Below are 19,981 nucleotides of genomic sequence, written 5' to 3'. Positions count from 1 at the left end.
AATACTCGCATATAAACTGTATCAAAGTCTCCTAGATACTATCTAGAAGGCTTTGACTATATGCATACCCCTCTCCACCCCCAAGCAGGAGGTTGGCCTGGCTCTAGCTTTGGGGTCCCGTCAAATATGTCTTGACTTAGGGGGTCTCTTTCGAATTTCTAAGGGGTTGGGCATGAGTGCATGTTTCATTACTAATAGCCCACATTGCTATCCTTAATCTTTCCGTGGTCATCAGATGAAATATTCACGTTTTTTAACCTATCAGCAACGACGTTTCATCTTTAGGTCATAAAAATCCGAGCCCTAATAATGACCAACATTAGATGTTTTGGAAAAAAAAAAAAAACTCATCTGGAGATAAGACTGGAGCATATGAATTTGTCACCGTTAAGAACTCTTAAATACCAAGACTAATGAGAGAAACGGATGTAGTTAGTTTTTTGTTCGTGTTTTGTGTATTTTTTATATTCTTCAAGTCTAAAATCTTCTATTCTGTATGTTACTTTTTTCTCCTGTGAGCACTTGATTGCACTTGACTGAAGTGAGAATGAAAGGGTGATGAAGTCATCCACTTCTTTTGTTCACTTCACCAGAGCCTTTACCATTGTATTTTTTGCTTCCTCCCTCTTTCACGCGTGCGCCATAGCATGTAGGATATTGTGCTAATCTAAAGGGGCTCTTTGTTTTGTTTACAATCCATTGGTTGACCTCGTGCACGGAGGGTGTATGCTGTGCCTGACATTAAAAACTCTTCCCTATCGTATGGTGTGAATTATGCGTACTGTATATGCACATTAGCCTTTCTGTTTTCTTCCCCCTACTACAAAAAATAATTTTAGAGGGGAAAAATTTCTTACTGTGTATTTTCTCTCACCACGTCACAAAGCTGCAAAAGTTTTCAGCCAGAAAAACCAAAAAAAAAAAGTTTCACAAGCAAGACTGACACCCTCAAAATCCCTCTCTTCTGGGGGTGGTGGTCTCTCTTTTTCTTCCCCCTCCCCATGGATGTTTTGTGGGTAATCCCGAAGTTGTAGCGTCTGGTTGTGATCAAATCTACGTTGCCCCGCTTTATTTACTTGTTTGGACGTTACAGCAGACGCAGCAACTTGTGAAAGGATGCTTTGCTGATTAGTTGTTTTGGATGATTTCCGGACTTCAGTCATGTCTGACCTTCTCCTGCTTTTCTGTTGCAGTCTCAGAAGAGCTGAAGATCAAGTGAAACCTTCGGATGGGCTGGACCCTAACAAGGTGAGCAAAACTTGCTTAGACTAGTTTCATTGCCTATATTTATTTATGAAATTGCTTGTTCTTTATTGATATTTTTTTTAAAAATGATTTTTTTTTCTTTTGTGGGGAAACAATATATGAATCATTTTGTATTCGTTCGTATGTCTGGAGACTTAACTAGTATTTCGACAAGTGCAGTGATACCTTCGCTAACGAATGCCTTGGCTTATGAATTTTTCGGCTAACAAAGATTATTTTGGACGTTGTTCTGCCCCGGCTAACGAACATTTTAGTTGATATGGATGCATGCGTTAGCATAAAACAGCCGCGTTGTGAGCTAAATTTTCTTACCAATCAAAATGAATCCAATGCGTATCGAGCCAAGTTAATTTACTTCCATCTTGGAATCGCTTCCAGATATCTCTTTTTTTAGAAGTATTTCGAGCTATTTCATGTAAAATGAATGATTAAGAAAATATGCATGAAAAATAAAAGAAAAAAAAACCCCTTAGACTTTTTAGAATGGTATCACTATTCCACAAGCTAATTAAGATTTTTCACTTGTAATGCTGAATGAAATGTCTCGATCGCTTTGATATACAAAAAAAAAAATGCGTGTAGTGGAAGTGTTACCCCCTTTTTATGTTTTTTTTCTAATGAATTTCTCTCGGGATGTCCGTTGAAAAATCATAGTAAAAGAATATATGGGAAACATACAGCGCTGAACATTGAACAAAAAAAAGTTCAACCTTTATGCCGGGATTACACTATAGAAGTTTGGTAAAAGATCTTTTTACAAAACTTGAAAAAAACAATCAATAAGCCTATTGCTTGCATTCGCTCAAATGTAACCCTTACTGGTTGCATTTTTCAAGTTTTGCAAAAAGATGAAAAGAAATAAATCTTTTGTCAAACTTTTATAGTGTAATCCCGCCCTAACTAACAGTATTTCGAGTATCATGTTCATTGTACAGTAATTATAGACATAAAGAGCAAAAGAATGATGATGAGTCATTCAATTTCATCAATGATGAAAGACACGTGATTATGAAAATATTTTTCTAATCCAAGGCAAGTATATGTATGCTCTATAACCGTGTACGCACTTGTGTAATACTCTACTCAGTGCCGTCTTAATGCATGGGCCTTGCCCGGTTGGGGGGGGGGGGTTTCGGTTGCATACTGGCCTCACAAAAATGAGATCTTGTTAAAATTTTTGAGATTAAGCATGTTAACTGGTGGGCAGACATTTTTAGCCAGGTAGGGGCCTCAGAAAAATGACTTTGCCCGAGGCCCATTATCCTCTCCCTGACTGTACTGTATCTATTTTTTATTTTATTTATTTTTTTTTTTTTGTTGACAGAATGCTTTGTCGGGTGGGGGGGGGGGGTCATTCCCCGATTAAACGCATTGGAAAGGTCCGAGATTTTTTTTTTTTGAATAAGAGGTCGAGTATATGTATGTGTATAAAGACTTGTTCTCATTTATCAAATTTTTAAGCTGTTCTTAGCTTTCGGTCAGTTTTCGTCTTTTTTATAGCGCTCGTTGGTGTTTTTAAAAACTTATCCAAATTTTGAGCAGTACTTTGAACGAACTAAATGATTTGTGGTTCTGGAATGAATTACCTTCGGTAGCCGAGGTATCACTGTATTAGCTACCTCAGTAGAAAAAGAAAATACAGTCTATTCGCGCGCGATAAGTCGAACTCCGATAACTCAAATATCTGTTTAAGTTGAAGTTTTCACGCAGCCCCAAAACGTTTTCCGTATTTTAGCGTTAAAATTTTCCGTTAACTTGGAGTTTTCTTCCTTTAAGTCGAAATTTTCGGGAATGACAGAAATTTTAAAAATACTAGCATTTAGCAATAGAATTTAGCAGATTCTTTTGTCTGCTAGCAAAAAGTAAATGACTTTCTCACGAAAGAAAGACAAAACACTTCATTTATACGGTATACGGGTGTCGTGCATGCGTCCGATTCTATAATGTAGTATGCGGGCCTTGTTTATTTCTTGATATTCTCATTCAATAATTAAATACGAGTAAATTAGAATAACTAGTTTTACATGTTTTAATAATACGATAATCCTGAGTGGCGCTGTTATGTTAATAAAAAAAATTTCCGATAAGTCGAACTAACGATAACTTGGTGTTTTGTCGGCCGCTGTACATTCGACTTATCGGGATTTGACTGTACGTAAACACACACAGCAGTTATTCTTTCCGTAATTTTTTATTGCCGCCATAAGAGTATTTTATTCACTTTCATCGTGAAATCTTCTACGTTACGGATACAGAGAATTCTTAACGTCTGCTGTTGTCCTGAGAATTTGCCCTATAAATCATAGTTAATTTATGAATCAGCCCTTGGTTGTATCGTTCCTTTTAGAAAAGCGGGGGAGGAAGGAAAAAGAGCATTAATTATGTCAGCGTCTAAATTAAAATCCATTTCTTCCTGTTTTTCGTGATCATATGAAAGATCCATGCAAACGATTTCGCCGACAAGTGGCGCGGTTTTTTTTTTTGTATATAATTAGAGTGTTGCATCACTGGTGTTTATGTGTGGTCACTAATGAGGAAATCCTAAAAAAAAAATTAGTAGGAGGGCAGGGAACTTGAAGTTAATTACGCCACTGCATTTCGCCCTCTATTCACTTATGATTAAAATAAAACTAAGTGAATATCTTCGCGTACTTCCCTTAAATTTGCGGTAATTTGCTTCTTTAGACTGCGTGATGAAAATATTCAAAATATGCATATAAACAGTACTGTATGTGCATTATTTTTAATATTTTAATCTAAAAGCAAGTTTTATTTAAGCACCGAAGGGGGGGAATTTTTTTTTTTTTTTTTCGCCCATTAATTTTATTTATTTTTTTTCAGATTTGGTTTTTTTATGCGCTCCTTTTGTATTTGGGACCATTCCATTTTTATTGCTTCATTCAAAAGTTATCAAAAGGGGAGTTATGCCCCTTTATAACACATAGAGAGTCGAGATGGGGAAAATAAATTCATTTCAGGGGTCGAAAATATTCAACTTGCTGTTGGTATGAATATCGTAGAATTTAAATTGGATTTAACGGTCGGAAAAATTTTAATTTGATTTCCTTTCTTCCTGGAATGTTTTTTGGCGTTTCAAATGTTAATTGGGTAGATAAGAGTCTAGATCCCATTAATAATTCGCGTGTCTAATAGAAGAATTGCTTTCAAGGGAGTTGAAGCTGCTTTTTTTTTTCTTATTTAAAACATTGCTGGATCATCTGAGGCTAGATGTGGGGGTTTTGGGGGTTATAGAACCGTAATAATAAGTTGTGGTCTTTGCTTGTAGGGTAACATCTGGAAATAACAGTAAAGCCATACAATTCGACAACCAAGGATATCTCCAAGAGACGTCAGGAACACTTGGACGATTTTGTTATAATCTGTTTTTGTCAGTTTGTTCAGTCCCTTCCTGATCGCCCAGTTATTATTCATATGCTACCTTGAGGGTGATGGTGTGGGGAGAAATGGTTGTTCCTACTCCCTTGTCAGTTTTGGGATTGTGTCCCATTACTTTTTCCACACTAGGGGGAGAAGGAATGGATGTTTTCATTCTCTGCCTGGTAAACCCATGAGTCAGCGTGACTCCATCTGGGAATGATATGCCCTTGGAATATTATGGTTTTCAATAAAAACAAGTTCAGCGGGGGTTTAGAATAGCTCTAGGGGTGGATTTAATGTTGATGTGTATCCTTTGTGTATCATTACCACCAATAAGTATGCAATATAAATTTACCAAGATCACTCAATAGTTTCGCAGTCGTGGTAAAAGTTTATTGAAAAATCTCAGGAAGGTATTCATAGATTTTTAATAAATAATACTTGATTAGGTATGGTATTTTTTTCTCTTTCTTTTTCTCGTAACGGTGGATTCTTATTGAACAAATTCTTTTTTTTTTCTATCCCATGCGTTCACAATAATTCTGACGTGTACTTTTTCCTTGCGCTTACTTTTAATGCGTACTTTGCGCGTACTTTTTAATTTCTTGCCATGATGGAAATTTTTGGCGCATTTTCAGGATACTTCTGTACGTATATTTTATAGAAGATAAATTTAGAGCAAGGGTGTTCAACTTTTTGGAGAACGCAGCTCACTCAGGGAATTGGGTAACCAGTTTCGGACCCTACGAAATAAAATGCTTCATAATTTCGAATTTTTTATGATGAGGATAGCGTAATGAAAATTTTAAATATAATATCATCGCTTTTTCGTGTTAGCAGTCTTCGTTGGAATTTGATGTAACTTTCACCAAAGCTGCGATGTCATGCGTAGTAGAAACTATCTGTAATGGATGGTTCCAATCGGGGTACCCTCTGACTATGAAAATCTATAAATAAAATCTATGTTTTGGAATTCTGGCCACTTGAAAATACAGGGTGTCTAGACCTATATCTATAAAGTTGGTGTGTTCTGGGCTGTCTATGAAAACGTGAGCTTCGCCTTAACTATTAATCAGAAAGCGACGAAACTAAGAACGTCTTAATGAAGGAACGGGAAAGAAAATTGGAGTAAAAAAAATCAGTTATGACTGGAGGCCGAATTATTTATTGGTTTTTTTTTAGCATTAATGCATATAAATCAAAGAATTTTTAGTATAAGTGCATATTTTTGAAGGTTTATTTGAGCTCACTCAATTTTTTTTTATAATTTTTCAAACAAATATTGTTCATAATATTTTTATAACATCGGTTTTTTTCCCGCAGGTGAAATTTAGTGAATTAATACATATTTATAAAGTATTTTACAAATATTAACCGTTTTATTGTAAGGCTTTCTAAAGATACGTCAAAGTGTTAAATGTTTTTTAGAAACGGTGTCGAAATTCTTTTGTTACTGTTATTTTCTTTATTGAGCATCTACGACAAACTGAAAATGAAAAAAATGTCGGAATAAAAATATGTAGAAGATATTTGCATATGCGGTATATATATATGAAGGGATATGGGGATATTTTTTTTTAAATGAATTCATATGCACTAAGAAATAGAAAAGATGCATTTTAAAAACATCTGCTTTTTTTTTGCATGGTGATTTTTTTAATGCATATTTTCTTAATTTTTATGCATATTTCGGAATCTTTGACTTTTTCAAGATTTCTAATGCATTTTGGGATTTTCAGTGCATATTTTGGCCTTTTAACCCATTAACGCCGGTTGGTAAGAAAATTTGCCATTCTAAATCTTAAGTTTTTCTTTGCCAATAAATGGTGGAAGCGGTTCCACTTATTATTTTTTGTTTTTAAAAAAATCAAAGTCGTCTTTGATGGGTTAAGTGCACATTTTGGTATTTCAAGTGCATATTTGCATATTTGTAGAGCATATTTTGAATGAACGCCAGAACTTTGCCACTGGACTTACTCGTTGGAAGAGATCTCGGCAACGGGATAAGTCCAGTGGCAAAGTTCTGGCGTTCATTCATTCATGCCACTTTTTTAGTGTATATAATCCGGGCTCTAGTTATGACATTTTCTCTGTTTTTCAACAATATGGTTTTTACTATGCAAATTGTAGTGCATGTGGGAATTTCGCAAACGTGATCAAACTGGCGGGATACATAAAAATCTCTAGTATAACCATTTCAATTCTCATTTCTTTACTTAAGTGTATGACGTTTGAATTTACAAGAACTTGCTTTGCTGGTGAAACACTTTTACGGACATGGAGATTCCGCTCCAAAAAACACGAAGTTTTTCTGTCTTTAAAGGGGTTTCAAAAAATTCCCATATCTTTTTATTAGGACGTTCCTATAGTTTCATTATTTTCTGATACGGTAGTTAGAGCTGCTGACAGCTCAAAGCACTTAAATTATATAGGCACCCTATTTATCCAACTAAATGGGATAAATAATTTTCCATTATCATCTCATTTCGTCCATTCACGTGATATGCTGTGAATAAAAAGCTCAATACCCTTCAAATTTTATTATCTCATATCGTCAAGGTCTTTTTGAATTTTATTTATTGTAGGGGAAAAAATTCTTCCCACTTGTTAATTGATATTTTTTTTCCGTTCTGCTGATTGCATAATTTCGATATAATGATCTGACCAGTTTTATAATCTCTTTGATGTGTCACGCTGATTTTCTTGGTTAAAAATATAGTTTTCTTTAGTTAGTTTTCGATCTATACAGTACATTGAACGTTTATATCAGCTGAAATCCATTAGACCGAGTAATTCTCAGATCTTTTTGATTGCTTTCCCCCCCCCCCCCTTTCGAACCGCGGTGTTCACTTTCCTTGCGATTTTTTTTATCGCATTTTTTTCAAGGTCGTTTACTGATGGCTGGGGAAAAAAAGTTATTTGAAATTACCACGAAATGAAGAAGCAGTTAATTCTTGGCGCTGGAAAACAAGAAATTATCCTGGCTAGAAGGTGATAACAGAGGCGCTCGCGTCCGTGACGTAAGGGCCCTTTCCTACAGCATACAAACTGTATATATAGCAGTAAAGAAGAAGTTTTGTTTATTCGTTTAAAGAGAGAAGATACCGTTACTGCTCTTGAGTATGTTTGGGCTCGTTTATGCTATTGCATGTGTGCTGATAGCCTGATAGGATGTGATAAGAGCCTCTTTGAAATTGATAACTGAAGTTGTGATTATCACTTCTCAACGTTTTTCTTACTCTGTTTGAAATACACATTGCTTCTGTTTATAATGTTCGGAGATCCCGCTGTACTGTACTACAAACCCTTCGTAAGTTTACATTATTTCTGATATCAATTTGTACTTTCACCCATTAATTACCGTCATCATCCCTTCAACGACTCACTTGTGTGATTTCTGAAACGCGTCGACCAGTCGGAAACGGGTGGACCAATTAAAATTTTATTTGTCTTAAAAGCATGTCAATTTTTTGAATAAATGTAATTGTTTTGTTTATCTTTTCTTGTAATGACTGAGATTTAGAGATTTTCTTTGATGTTTGAATGAATGGAATTTGATTGTAGCGGGGTTTGTTTTTTTTTATAACTTTCAAGAGTATAACAATTGTGCCTTTGTTGAGGTGGTAGAAAGAGAAGAATAACCTCTTCTTTCCTGCAAAGAGATGAAATAACATCTCTTTAATTATTATTGTTTTCCAGAACTTGGTAGGTTTAACTCAAAAAAGTAGGTCTTGGGTTGTGATTGAGTTTTGTTTGAACATTTTACTAACCTATGCATATGAAATTTGATATGGTTTATCCCATGTGCTTCTAATAGAAGGATCTCCTAGTTTCTGGTGATTGAATGATCTCTTTGTTCATATTTCAATGACTATTGATCACTTTATTTTTTTCTGTATTTTTTATTTATTTTAAATCCGAAAAATGCCAAAGTACACTAAGGACTCAGTACATCATTAGGACTCGCCACATTATATTTCTATAATTATATATAATTGCAATTTCACTGATGACAACATTAAACTTTTTTTCTTCATATTATTTTTTGAATCTCAAGTGAAAAAATATGTCATGAGAAGGATAATTTTTGAAAATGCAGTCAAACGTAGTTAATTTGAAGTCCAAAGTCACTGAAAAAAAAATTCAAATTATCCAAATAATAAATCCCGAAACTGTAAAATGACTACAAATTATAACTGAATCATCAAAATTCACATAAGATAATAATTATTAATTCTTTAAATTGTATCAGTTATGAAACTGTTTCCCAAATTTTGCTTATTTTTATGCTATCAAGGAAATATACTTTCATCAATGTATTAAAATTTGTAATTTTTGATATTTTCCTTACTCTTATTTATGACAACAAAAATATTCAGATTTTAAACATTACACCTTGATCTATACTCCAGTAGCACAATCATATCATTGTGCTACTGGGGAGGTTGAAAAGCATAATCAGTAATTACACACAGTCTCAATGACCTCTATCTGAATAATATTAAAATGTACATCAAATTATCAAAAAAAAAGGAGTAGAGAAAAATAGAATTTTCAAACTTTTATTACTATTTTTTATTTAACAACTTGATCGAGAAAATCAAACTCTGGCTTCTTATGGAATTTTTCCAAACTAAATTTGTCATACAAAAATCATAACAAATCTTCTAATTTTGAATTAAACAAGAAATTTTAATATTAAATTATATAGAAAAAAACTCAAGGGAAGTTCGTAAAAGTTCAAATTATCCAAAATTGTTCTACTGGATTAATATTGTTATTACTATTTTATTGTTTTAGGTTATTCAACGAGAGCAAGCATTGCAAAGTGCTTTGCAAGATCAAAAGCCTCTAGTTAGTCAAGGCAATGGCAATTACGTGAAACGTCGTGACAAACCAAAGGCTCAGGTGAGTAAGAAAAGTACCTGGTCAAGTGGAGGGAAAAAACATATATACAGTGGAATCTCTCTAAGATGTCCACTAAGCATAATCATCTTGTAGGGGAAATTGGCAAATGGAGGTAGTGGGATGTGATAGACAGGTGAAAATTAAAAATTTTTTGAATGCCATATAAAATGACCATTTTCAAAACAAGTGATAAAGGACATTCTTTCTTAACCTCTCAGTGAACAGGGGCAAGATATCTCGTCCGTGAGTAGATAGAAGAAATACATTTGAGCTCTCTTCCTTCATTGGTAACTCTGTAAAAGGGAAATTCCCCCCCCCCCCATACCTCAGCATTATCTTTTTGTTTTCTCCCCTCTATTAGTAAAAAATAGAGTATTGCATACACAGGGAAAAGATCACTGAGAGGAGTGAAGAATGGAGAAAACTCTTTCCCCTTTCATCTTTTTTTCCTTTCATTTCTCTATATGTTGACAATAATAACAGTTTTGGCTATTTATTTCTGATAATTTAAGTGTACATCATCAGTTTGCTGCCAAAAGCCTGAACAGGTTAGAATTTAACTGAAATTTGTTGGTTAGTTATTCCAGTCATTTTATGAGCTTTGAAATGCAGTAATTAGATCAATGCAATTTATAGAGCTAATTTTGAAAAAAAATAATGTTCTATCTAAAATTTGAACCGAGACCTATGCGGCAAGCATTGATGTGGCAATAATTTTTTCACCCTCTCTATTGGAAACTGTTTTAACCTTATTTTTGACATGACCCATACTGATGCTATCTCATCCTTTAATAGGTATAAGATCACAGTTATAACGCAGAGCTTTTTTTTTTTACTTTTTCCCAAATTTGTGTGCCTTTATTCCTTATTCTATTGCAACTCAAATTGTGTAAGGATTGCAAGTTTCAACAAAACCAATCTTTCATTCCTTTTATCTATTAAGCAAGAATAGATTTTACATCGCAGGGTTATTTAACCAGTTTTTCCTGGTACCCAGAGTATCGTGCCCCCTCCCCTATTTTTATTTCATGGGAATGTTTGCCAACTCTGCAGCTACACTATTGTATTTTTTGAAGAGAAAAAAATTATGTTATTGATTAATAACTTCATTTAAAGTATTATTCCTTTCATGTACTAGAAATGTAGTTTTTATGTTAGGACGCGGTAGCCCAGGTCGATAAGATACTTGCCTAAAGTGCCAAAGGATGTTTAGAGGTGTTGCGAGTTCGATACCCGGTTCATCCTTGTTGGAAAACTTCCCTGACACAAGGGTACTACAAAAACGGCGACATGACCTTAGATAAAATTGCTACCGCAGGGAGTCCCCCATCGAGGAGTTGGCGCACCAACCTCTCGATGAGTATAAAAAACAAGCCTGTCATTCCGAATTGACAATAAACTGTAGGTCCCGGTCTAATTAGCCTTAGGTGCAGAAAATAACCGTGGTGCGACAAAAATGATCAAATTAATTTTTATGTTAAGTTCAGTGTATTTTGTCTTTAAAATATAGCCTAAAATATTTAAATTGAAAAAAAAAATTTTTTTCTTTCTAATTCAGAGACCGTTGACACGTTATCTACCAGTTCGTAATGCTGAATTCGATTTGCGCCAACACATTGAATCTGCTGGTCATCAGATAGAGCTTTGCCCACACATACAATTGACTTCATCATCTTGTCATGGATATTTGCACAAACTTGGTGGAAAATGGCGAACATGGAAGAAGAGGTGGTTTGTTTTCGACAGGATACAAAGAGCTTTTTTCTATTACAGTGATAAAACTGAAGCCAAGCTCAGGGGTGGTATATACTTCCAGGTATTGTTATTCTCATGATTCAAACATGATAAAAAAAAAACATGACTACCCCCCCCCCCCCCCCAGAGTTTTGTCCATCCAAAATTTGGGTCAGTTTTCCGGATCCTTCACAAAATTTCTGATCTGAAAAATTAACCCTTCACAAAAATCTGAATTTTAAAAACGGACCCTCTACAAAATATAAATTAATGAAACCATAAATTTGGCATTCCATTTTTTTGTGATAAATTAACCAGATTATTTCGCTTCAAACAAAATTTCTTATTTTTAACAAAATTAATGACCCTTTTCACCAAAATAAGGAAAATTTCCACAAAACCAGAACCCTGCAAAAAAAAGACCGGACAGACCCCTGCTAATACAATGTTAATAACAAATCATATGTTATCACAAAAAATGAGTAACTTTGCCTGGTTTTAATTTATACAAAAATTGCCACGTTTTTAAGACAAATAAATTCAACTGGTCGAATGGTCGACGCGTTTCGGCTCTTCAATGGAGAGCCGTCATCAAGACCTCGTGGTCAGAACTCACGCGAATGAAGAGTGATGTTTACGTCTGGTCGTCCGAAGAGTTCGCCTTTGTATTTGCTGCGTCCGAGTGGTCTTTGGATGCGAATTGGGGAGCCATCTGTTGTAAAGTGTTGAAAGTTTTTTCACGACTGAGGTTAATAAAGCCTGTCCAAGCTGACGAAATAGGTGGTGTGTTTCTTCCATCATTAACGAGGAAATTCTGGCATGTTCTGATGAAGTATCCCTCGAGAAAATTCAATTCCGAATTGTGTGTTGCTTTTTTAAAAACAAATGCTTTGTCAAAATCAAAATGATGTGAATGTTGCCAACAGTGTTGGGCAATAGCCGAATTATCCGTCCGTCCCTTCTCAACATGCTTTCGGTGTTCGAGAACTCGAATATTTAGATTTCTTCTAGTTTGGCCAATATATCCATTTTCACAATTCTTGCATGGGATGAAGTAGATACCAGATTCTTTGGAGGGTGAGATAGGATCTTTCAGATGGGAAAAGGTGAGTATATTTGTTGGCTGGAATATTGTATGGAAGTCAAATTTCTTGAAGATAGAAGAGATCATGAAACTTGAAGAAACGAATGGAAGAACAACGGTATTAGAAAACTGTTTTGAGTCAGCTGGGAGCAGGTTCGTGGTGCATGTCTGGGTCATTTTTCTGAGGACCTTGTCGATGATAAAAGGTGAAAAACCCCGATTAGAAGCGATGTCACGAAGGATATTGAGTTCATTCTGGAGGGAGGCTGAATCACTGCAAAGTTTTAGTGCTCGATGAACAAAAGAAGAAAATGCCGAAAGTTTCTGATTGGGAGGATGATCGAAGAAATATGTCAACTCACCCAACTTTGTGTATCGCACAATTATTTTTCAGTGTTTGGAAAGTTTTACCGCCAAACAGAAGGTCTTGCCATGGGCAACCCACTCTCGCCTATCCTCTGTGACATATATATGGATTTTTTCGAAACAAAACTTTGGATCAGGTATGTTGATGACACATTCACTTTAGTTGATGAGACTGATGTCAATGTCACTGAGTTATTCAATTTTATGAATTCTATTGACCCACATATTGAGTTCACCTATGAAATGGAAAAAAATAATATACTGCCTTTTCTCGACGTGCTCATTAAAAAGACAGACACTGAATTTCATACATCTGTGTACCGTAAGCCATTCGCTATCTCCATGCCACCTCATGCAAAATCCTTTCATCCTCCCAATCAGAAACTTTCGGCATTTTCTTCTTTTGTTCATCGAGCACTAAAACTTTGCAGTGATTCAGCCTCCCTCCAGAATGAACTCAATATCCTTCGTGACATCGCTTCTAATCGGGGTTTTTCACCTTTTATCATCGACAAGGTCCTCAGAAAAATGACCCAGACATGCACCACGAACCTGCTCCCAGCTGACTCAAAACAGTTTTCTAATACCGTTGTTCTTCCATTCGTTTCTTCAAGTTTCATGATCTCTTCTATCTTCAAGAAATTTGACTTCCATACAATATTCCAGCCAACAAATATACTCACCTTTTCCCATCTGAAAGATCCTATCTCACCCTCCAAAGAATCTGGTATCTACTTCATCCCATGCAAGAATTGTGAAAATGGATATATTGGCCAAACTAGAAGAAATCTAAATATTCGAGTTCTCGAACACCGAAAGCATGTTGAGAAGGGACGGACGGATAATTCGGCTATTGCCCAACACTGTTGGCAACATTCACATCATTTTGATTTTGACAAAGCATTTGTTTTTAAAAAAGCAACACACAATTCGGAATTGAATTTTCTCGAGGGATACTTCATCAGAACATGCCAGAATTTCCTCGTTAATGATGGAAGAAACACACCACCTATTTCGTCAGCTTGGACAGGCTTTATTAACCTCAGTCGTGAAAAAACTTTCAACACTTTACAACAGATGGCTCCCCAATTCGCATCCAAAGACCACTCGGACGCAGCAAATACAAAGGCGAACTCTTCGGACGACCAGACGTAAACATCACTCTTCATTCGTGTGAGTTCTGACCACGAGGTCCTGATGACGGCTCTCCATTGAAGAGCCGAAACGCGTCGACCATTCGACCAGTTGAATTTATTTGTTTTAAAAACGTGGCAATTTTTGTAAAAATCATATATATGTTTTAATTGAAAAGATTTTGCTGATAAGTTTTCATTCAAAATTGTTTCTTGAGAATGTGTAAGAGTAATATGAAAAATTTTGAATTTGCAGGTGATGAAGATGCATGTCATATCCATTTATATAAATTTTGTGGGGTGAAATTTTATATACTATTTTTGAAAATAAGTAATTTTTTTTATGGTGAAGCTTCACACACACATATCTTTTCATAAAATCAACTTGTCAGTATCTCAATGTCAGTAAAACTTCCCGTTTTACAGAGCAACCAAAATAATTTTTTGCATATGCATATTCAAAGATACTTGCAAGATGAAATGGCATGCAAGAGTGCTGTGACTAGTGCAGATATTAAAAATATTTTCTGGGTAGTGGATATCATGCCAAAGTGAACTCGAGAAGAGATGTTTACTAATCTGTACTACTACTTAACCGTACATGGCATCTTGTACACATTCCTTTGCACAATTTCTAATGAATCTGTACATGCCCAATGTGTGATATGAGTGTATGTTTGTCCCTAGCACATATGTTGTTAGAGTTGTACTTGTTTCCTGTTCTAGCTGGTCCTGCCATTGATCTTCCATGTTTAGAAGTGAATATGGTAAATGCTCTTCTAGTCTCTGCAGGAAATGAACAACATGATTAACCGAGGATGATGTCACTCTTCGCTATGCATATGGAGGTTTTTAACTGCTAGCTGATGTGAAGACGAATTTAGGGAGAAAGAAAAAATTCAACTGCCCCTTCAGGGAATCGAACCCAGTCTTTTCACTTGTGAGAGGACTGGGTTGATTTACTCGATTGCTAGTGATTTACTCAATTCCCCGAAGGGGCAGTTGAATTTTCTCTTTTCTAAATTCATCTTTGCACATCGGCCAGTTGTTGAAAACCTTTGCAACATGGTTAAGTCTATTGTTCTGTCACTTTTGTCCTTCCCCCTCCCTACGAAAGAAATTTCTGGTTACAGCCCTGCCTCTTGCCTTGCAATCAACAACCTTGCTTTCTTTATGGCAGGCACAGTAGTATGTTATTCTGAAATAAAGACTCAGAGCCTCCCTTAACTTCAGAAAATGACTTCCAAGTGGTGATAGTAGAGAGGAGGTAATTTTCCTCAGCCCAAAATACATCAAGGAAAGCGTAAATATATAATTTGTGAGATAATGTTTAGTTAGATTTATAATGTATCACTATATGAATGAAATTAGTAAATTTCTATTAATAAATGTCTACGCAGTGTTTATCTCTTCATTAGATTAATTAGGGTGAGCATATACAGTTGTACCCAGACTTACGTCTCATCTCGTTCTGAAAATGGTTTTTCTATTAGATGCATTTTGAACAAAGCTTGAGGGCTGTTCACGTCATGTTCTTTGAGAGAAATATTTCCCAGAGAAAGTCACATCGAAAAAAGACAGATAGGAAATAAAAAAAGAATATGTAAATTTACCTCCCAGCTCCTTCTGAGAAGGGAGGGGCATTGCAATTGGAAATGTTACCTTGACTTTCAGTCTTTGAATGAATGACTATCTTTAAGGGAAAATACGGGAAATTGTACCTTAAATATGTCTCAGTACATTGCCAAAATTGCAGATTGCTAAAATTACTGAAAAATATAATGAGTGGGCTGCAAACTGCAGTGAGTTAAGATATATTTTATTAAAAAAAACATTAAACATATGATTATTTGTATGTGAAGTCTTTTTTTTTTTTTTGTAATGTAATTTATGATTTAGGAAAATTATGTGCATCTCAATGTGTGTGATTTCAGTAAATGACAAATCAAAGTAAGTTTCATTGAAAAAAAACATGGTATTTCTGTAAAAGGGTTGGGATAACAGAAAATGAGGGAAAATATAGGAATGAGACATGTCATATGGTCACTTTATCTCTAATGCTCTTTATTTTGTCCTTTTTATGGCGCTTGACAAGGATATTTACTCCTATCCAGAACTTTTCCTGTCTGAAATGGGTTCAGCCTTCCTTTCCCCCCCCCCCCACTTTGAAAAAACAGAGGTTCTTCTGCATTTTGAATCATTCATATTTGTTTCATTCTACATGTAAATTAAATTCTAATTTGAGTGAAAACAACGTAATCATATACATATACTATAATACTTTTCAGGTGATAGAGGAAGTATACGTGGACCATCTGCATTCTGTTAAGAGTCCTAGCCCTCAGTCAACATTCTGCGTCAAGACATATGACAGAGTTTACTATCTTATGGCCCCGACGCCAGAAGCGATGAGGATATGGGTCGACGTTATCTTCACAGGTGCTGAAGGATATTTAGATTTCATTGCTGAAGCAGAATGAAAGTTCCTCCGAAACTTATTATCGTCAGCATGAAAAGTAAGGCTGAAAGAGATTTTTCTACAGAATGTTTAAAATTTCTTATCAATTTTTGTCCTGATTCATTTATTTTCTGAGGAACAATTTATAGATATTCATTTTTTCTGTGGCCAAATTTTTAGAAATAAAATGGTTTCGCCCTTTTTTTAAAACAGGCTTTCGCTCATGCATTGAAGCCAGTTTTTTCATCTTTAAAAAAAGAAATGTTATTATAAAGAATTGTGAATGGGTGACCCTGTTATGAAGATTTATATCAATTTCAATTGGGCAAGTGATTCAAAAATTACATAAATCTCAACGTTTCATATTTGTGTTACATATCCAGGGAAAACAAACATTTGCCTACAATACCAAAAAATATATATATTCAGATGCTTTGCAAATACAATACCCATTCAATACTTAGTCTTTCCACACATGGAGAGGTACAACTCTCACTCTTGTGTGAGAGATATGATGTCGACATATTTTCTACCAAGTAATTACGAACTGGGAACCAGGCATATAATCTTATGACCACCTACACCTCAGTGATGTCGCTTATATGAAAAAGCACAGAACTGTTTTGTAAGTGAGGTAGGTCAAGGCAGAAATATTAGTCACCTGCCAACCATTCATTGTGCACTCAGATCTGTCCAACCAGTCTGTGGTTCTTTCATATATAACACAAAAAATCAGACACAACACTAGATACACACTCAGACTGTTAGGTACACATGCTTACTCTTCCAACACAACTCACTAGATAGTAAATTGCACATAGATGGCAATAGACCTGAGGTGTGCTCGGTTTGAGAAGAAAAAAAAGTTGTGAGTAGCCTCTGTAGTTCTGGCACCTTGTAAATCTCCCACCCTCAGAGAGACAGGCTTTTTAGAATTTTTTTCATAGAATAGAATCCCAAATTGGGATTTTGGGAATTCTCTAGAAATGATTTCTCATTCCGAAATGTCAAGAATTTGGAAACCCTAGTAATATGTGTGAACTTTGTGAATGTTGTCACTTGTTAGCCTGATTGCTGTCTGTGGAGAGACTTTTTTAAATGTGAGATCTGCTTGCATTTTCTCCTTAAAGTTGAAAACCCATAGAAAGCCAACTTAGGCTGATCACCACTATACTGTCAGTGATGTTCTACCACGATATCTGTGCCACTGCTGTGTGTGTATTGCTTCTACAGAAAGTCCCCACACCAAAGCAATTAGTGTATAAACATCTGGGTGAGGGACATGGAAGAAAAGCTACTTGGCTATAAATGGCAGATCCTAGTCTAATTACCTTTTGTTGCATAAAATTCAAATATGTGACTGAATGGGGTCTTTCAGTTTTTCTACCAATTTTCTAGAACTTCTTTTAGAGGTTAGCCAAAGCTAATTAAACAGGATTTTCTCTCTTTTGACAGGACTTCAAGTGCAACACTTGGCGGTAGAACTAAGAACATATGGTCAGAAGACGAAGATATTTTGCGAAGTAACCAACACTCAATTTATGTGTGTGGGAAACATGCCATATACTTGGGCATTTTGTATTGTATACTCAGTATATCAAATATGTGTATACTCATTCTATACCCTTGTTTTGTTGAAGTTTAAAAAATATGCATGGTTATTATGCACACAGCTTGTTTGTTTAGTTCTATTCTGTCTTGAATGGTGCTGTTCTGTTTTTGTCCCTCCCCCACCACATTTCTATGTCAGAGAAAAAATTAATGGTCACATGAAGTTGTTTTAAGAAAAAGATAAAATATGTATTTTTCAGAAAATATGTAAAACGAGGCATAGAAAAGGACATTTATTTAGTTAAATTCCAATTTTCTTGTTGATTATTTTTAAAGTTATTACATTAAATCTATTCCTGAGAACTTTAAAAAAAAATTACATGGTTTCATTCAGTATGAATTAGTTTTATTCAAATGCATATGTTTGTGCAATGCTTCTAATGACATTCAAGCACAAGTCCATGAAATACTACAATAGTATTTAACTTTGCATGCACCTTGTATAAATTTTTCCATGGAATTTCTAAAATGCCGGAATGTGTGTTCTGGGTGTATGGTGGTGTGTCCCTAATACATTTACGTTGTCAGAGTTGTGCTTGTTTAGTATATTCTTGCTGGCACTGCCATCTGTCTTCTATATTTTGTGTGAAGATAGCAAATTCTTGAATTTACAAATGGAAAACCAGCTCGCATTTGCACCTTAAAGTTTCAAAATCCCAGAAAACCAACTTGAGCCAACCACCACAGTGCCATCACTCAGGGTTTGAACACATGAAAGACTGTCTCCCCTCTTTTTTGTGTGTTGATGCAAGCAGAGATTTCAAAGTGAAGCCCTGCTGTTTTGTGTCATTCCAAAAATACTCTAGTTCTCAATAGAAAATAAATATACAATAAATCAACCTACACTTCTTTGCAAAGAATCATGGCTAATGAGGTCATAAAACGAATCATTTGAGTTTTTATTATTTCGTATAGGAAAGTTTTATTTAATGCATGAGTGTTTCTTTCACATTATGAACACACTTAAGGAACGAATTATGATGCTTGCAAACAAAGGTTCCACTGCAGTGTGAGAATTGGCTGTAAAACCAATTCTTGGAGAAAACTATTTTTTTTTTTACTGGGAGTCATTCATGGCTTTCATTTGTTTTATCATCAGTAAGCATTAAAGCATCGCAACAACAGCTTTTTCCTAACAGATATATCTGAAGAAACTGTAATTCAGTTTCCTTGTGCTCTAAGATTTCATTATTTAATGATGGATTAATTTGTTTTCACTTGTGTGAAAGACTGTGACCTAGTGGCATTTCAGGGCTTGAAATGTGGAAAAAAATACCTGAATTTACTTTCATTTTGGTTCATTCGGAATAAGAGTTCTTAGAAAAACTTTGGGGTGTGGCATGTAGATGCATTTTTTCACTGGTTATTATTTACTCTTTTTTTTATTCTTTGATTAGAAAAAGACAATTTTGTCTGGCTCTTCCGCCCCCCCCCCTCAATGTTTTTATGCATAAAGTACAGATGCAATTATACAATCTTTGAAAATATTGTTTATATGTTAATATTAAAATATATTATGGCTGAGATATCTAAAGTCTGGATACTCCGCGCATTGGCCAATTTGAAAAGTGTGCAGAGATTGGGCATCCAATTTATGAGATGCCCAGACTTTGAACCATTTGCCATAATACATTTATTATTGTTTTCTGTTATTACATCGAATTGTCACCAGTGCCAGTATTTAACCCTCTCACCAGCATTAGCAAGATAATCTCACCCCTTCATAAAAGTTTTATTTCAGCAATGAGAAGCACAGATATTTTGTAAAGCAAATTTTTTCAATGGAAAACATTCCCCGTTTTTTTCTACTTTGAGCCTACTGAAAAAGAAGAGCCTACTTTAGAAAAAATATATGGAGTCAATAATGTGGTTTTAGTGATTTCTGCTACACCAGTTGAACGAAGCAATGCCACAACTGAAGCTGCTCGGTGCACCAATTTCCAAGGGCATTCAAATTTCTCTACCTGATGATTAAATATGTGTATGGGCGTGCTCAGTTGGCACAGAGGGGGGGGGGGCTAATACAAAGACTGGTCCAGATTT

The 19,981-nt window shown here is 35.2% G+C and overlaps 1 protein-coding gene across 1 annotated transcript in view; it reads left to right on the top strand.

Annotated features, from left to right (window-relative positions):
* Positions 1-17,995, top strand: part of LOC149076075 (uncharacterized) — a 70,312-nt gene extending 52,317 nt beyond the window's left edge. The window contains exons 15-19 of the mRNA XM_089243599.1: positions 1,194-1,248; positions 9,445-9,552; positions 11,111-11,368; positions 16,158-16,385; positions 17,783-17,995. Of these exons, the coding sequence (XP_089099725.1) occupies positions 1,194-1,248; positions 9,445-9,552; positions 11,111-11,368; positions 16,158-16,349 (613 nt within the window). The 3' untranslated portion in view covers positions 16,350-16,385; positions 17,783-17,995. The remainder of the gene's footprint in view (positions 1-1,193; positions 1,249-9,444; positions 9,553-11,110; positions 11,369-16,157; positions 16,386-17,782) is intronic.
* Positions 17,996-19,981: the final 1,986 nt, after the last annotated feature.

Source organism: Pholcus phalangioides, unplaced genomic scaffold (assembly GCF_987345545.1).
Source record: "Pholcus phalangioides strain wild (caught in Gottingen) unplaced genomic scaffold, Ppha-v1.0 ptg000015l_1, whole genome shotgun sequence".
Lineage (NCBI taxonomy): Eukaryota > Metazoa > Arthropoda > Arachnida > Araneae > Pholcidae > Pholcus > Pholcus phalangioides.
This window is presented reverse-complemented; position numbering and strand designations above follow the sequence as displayed.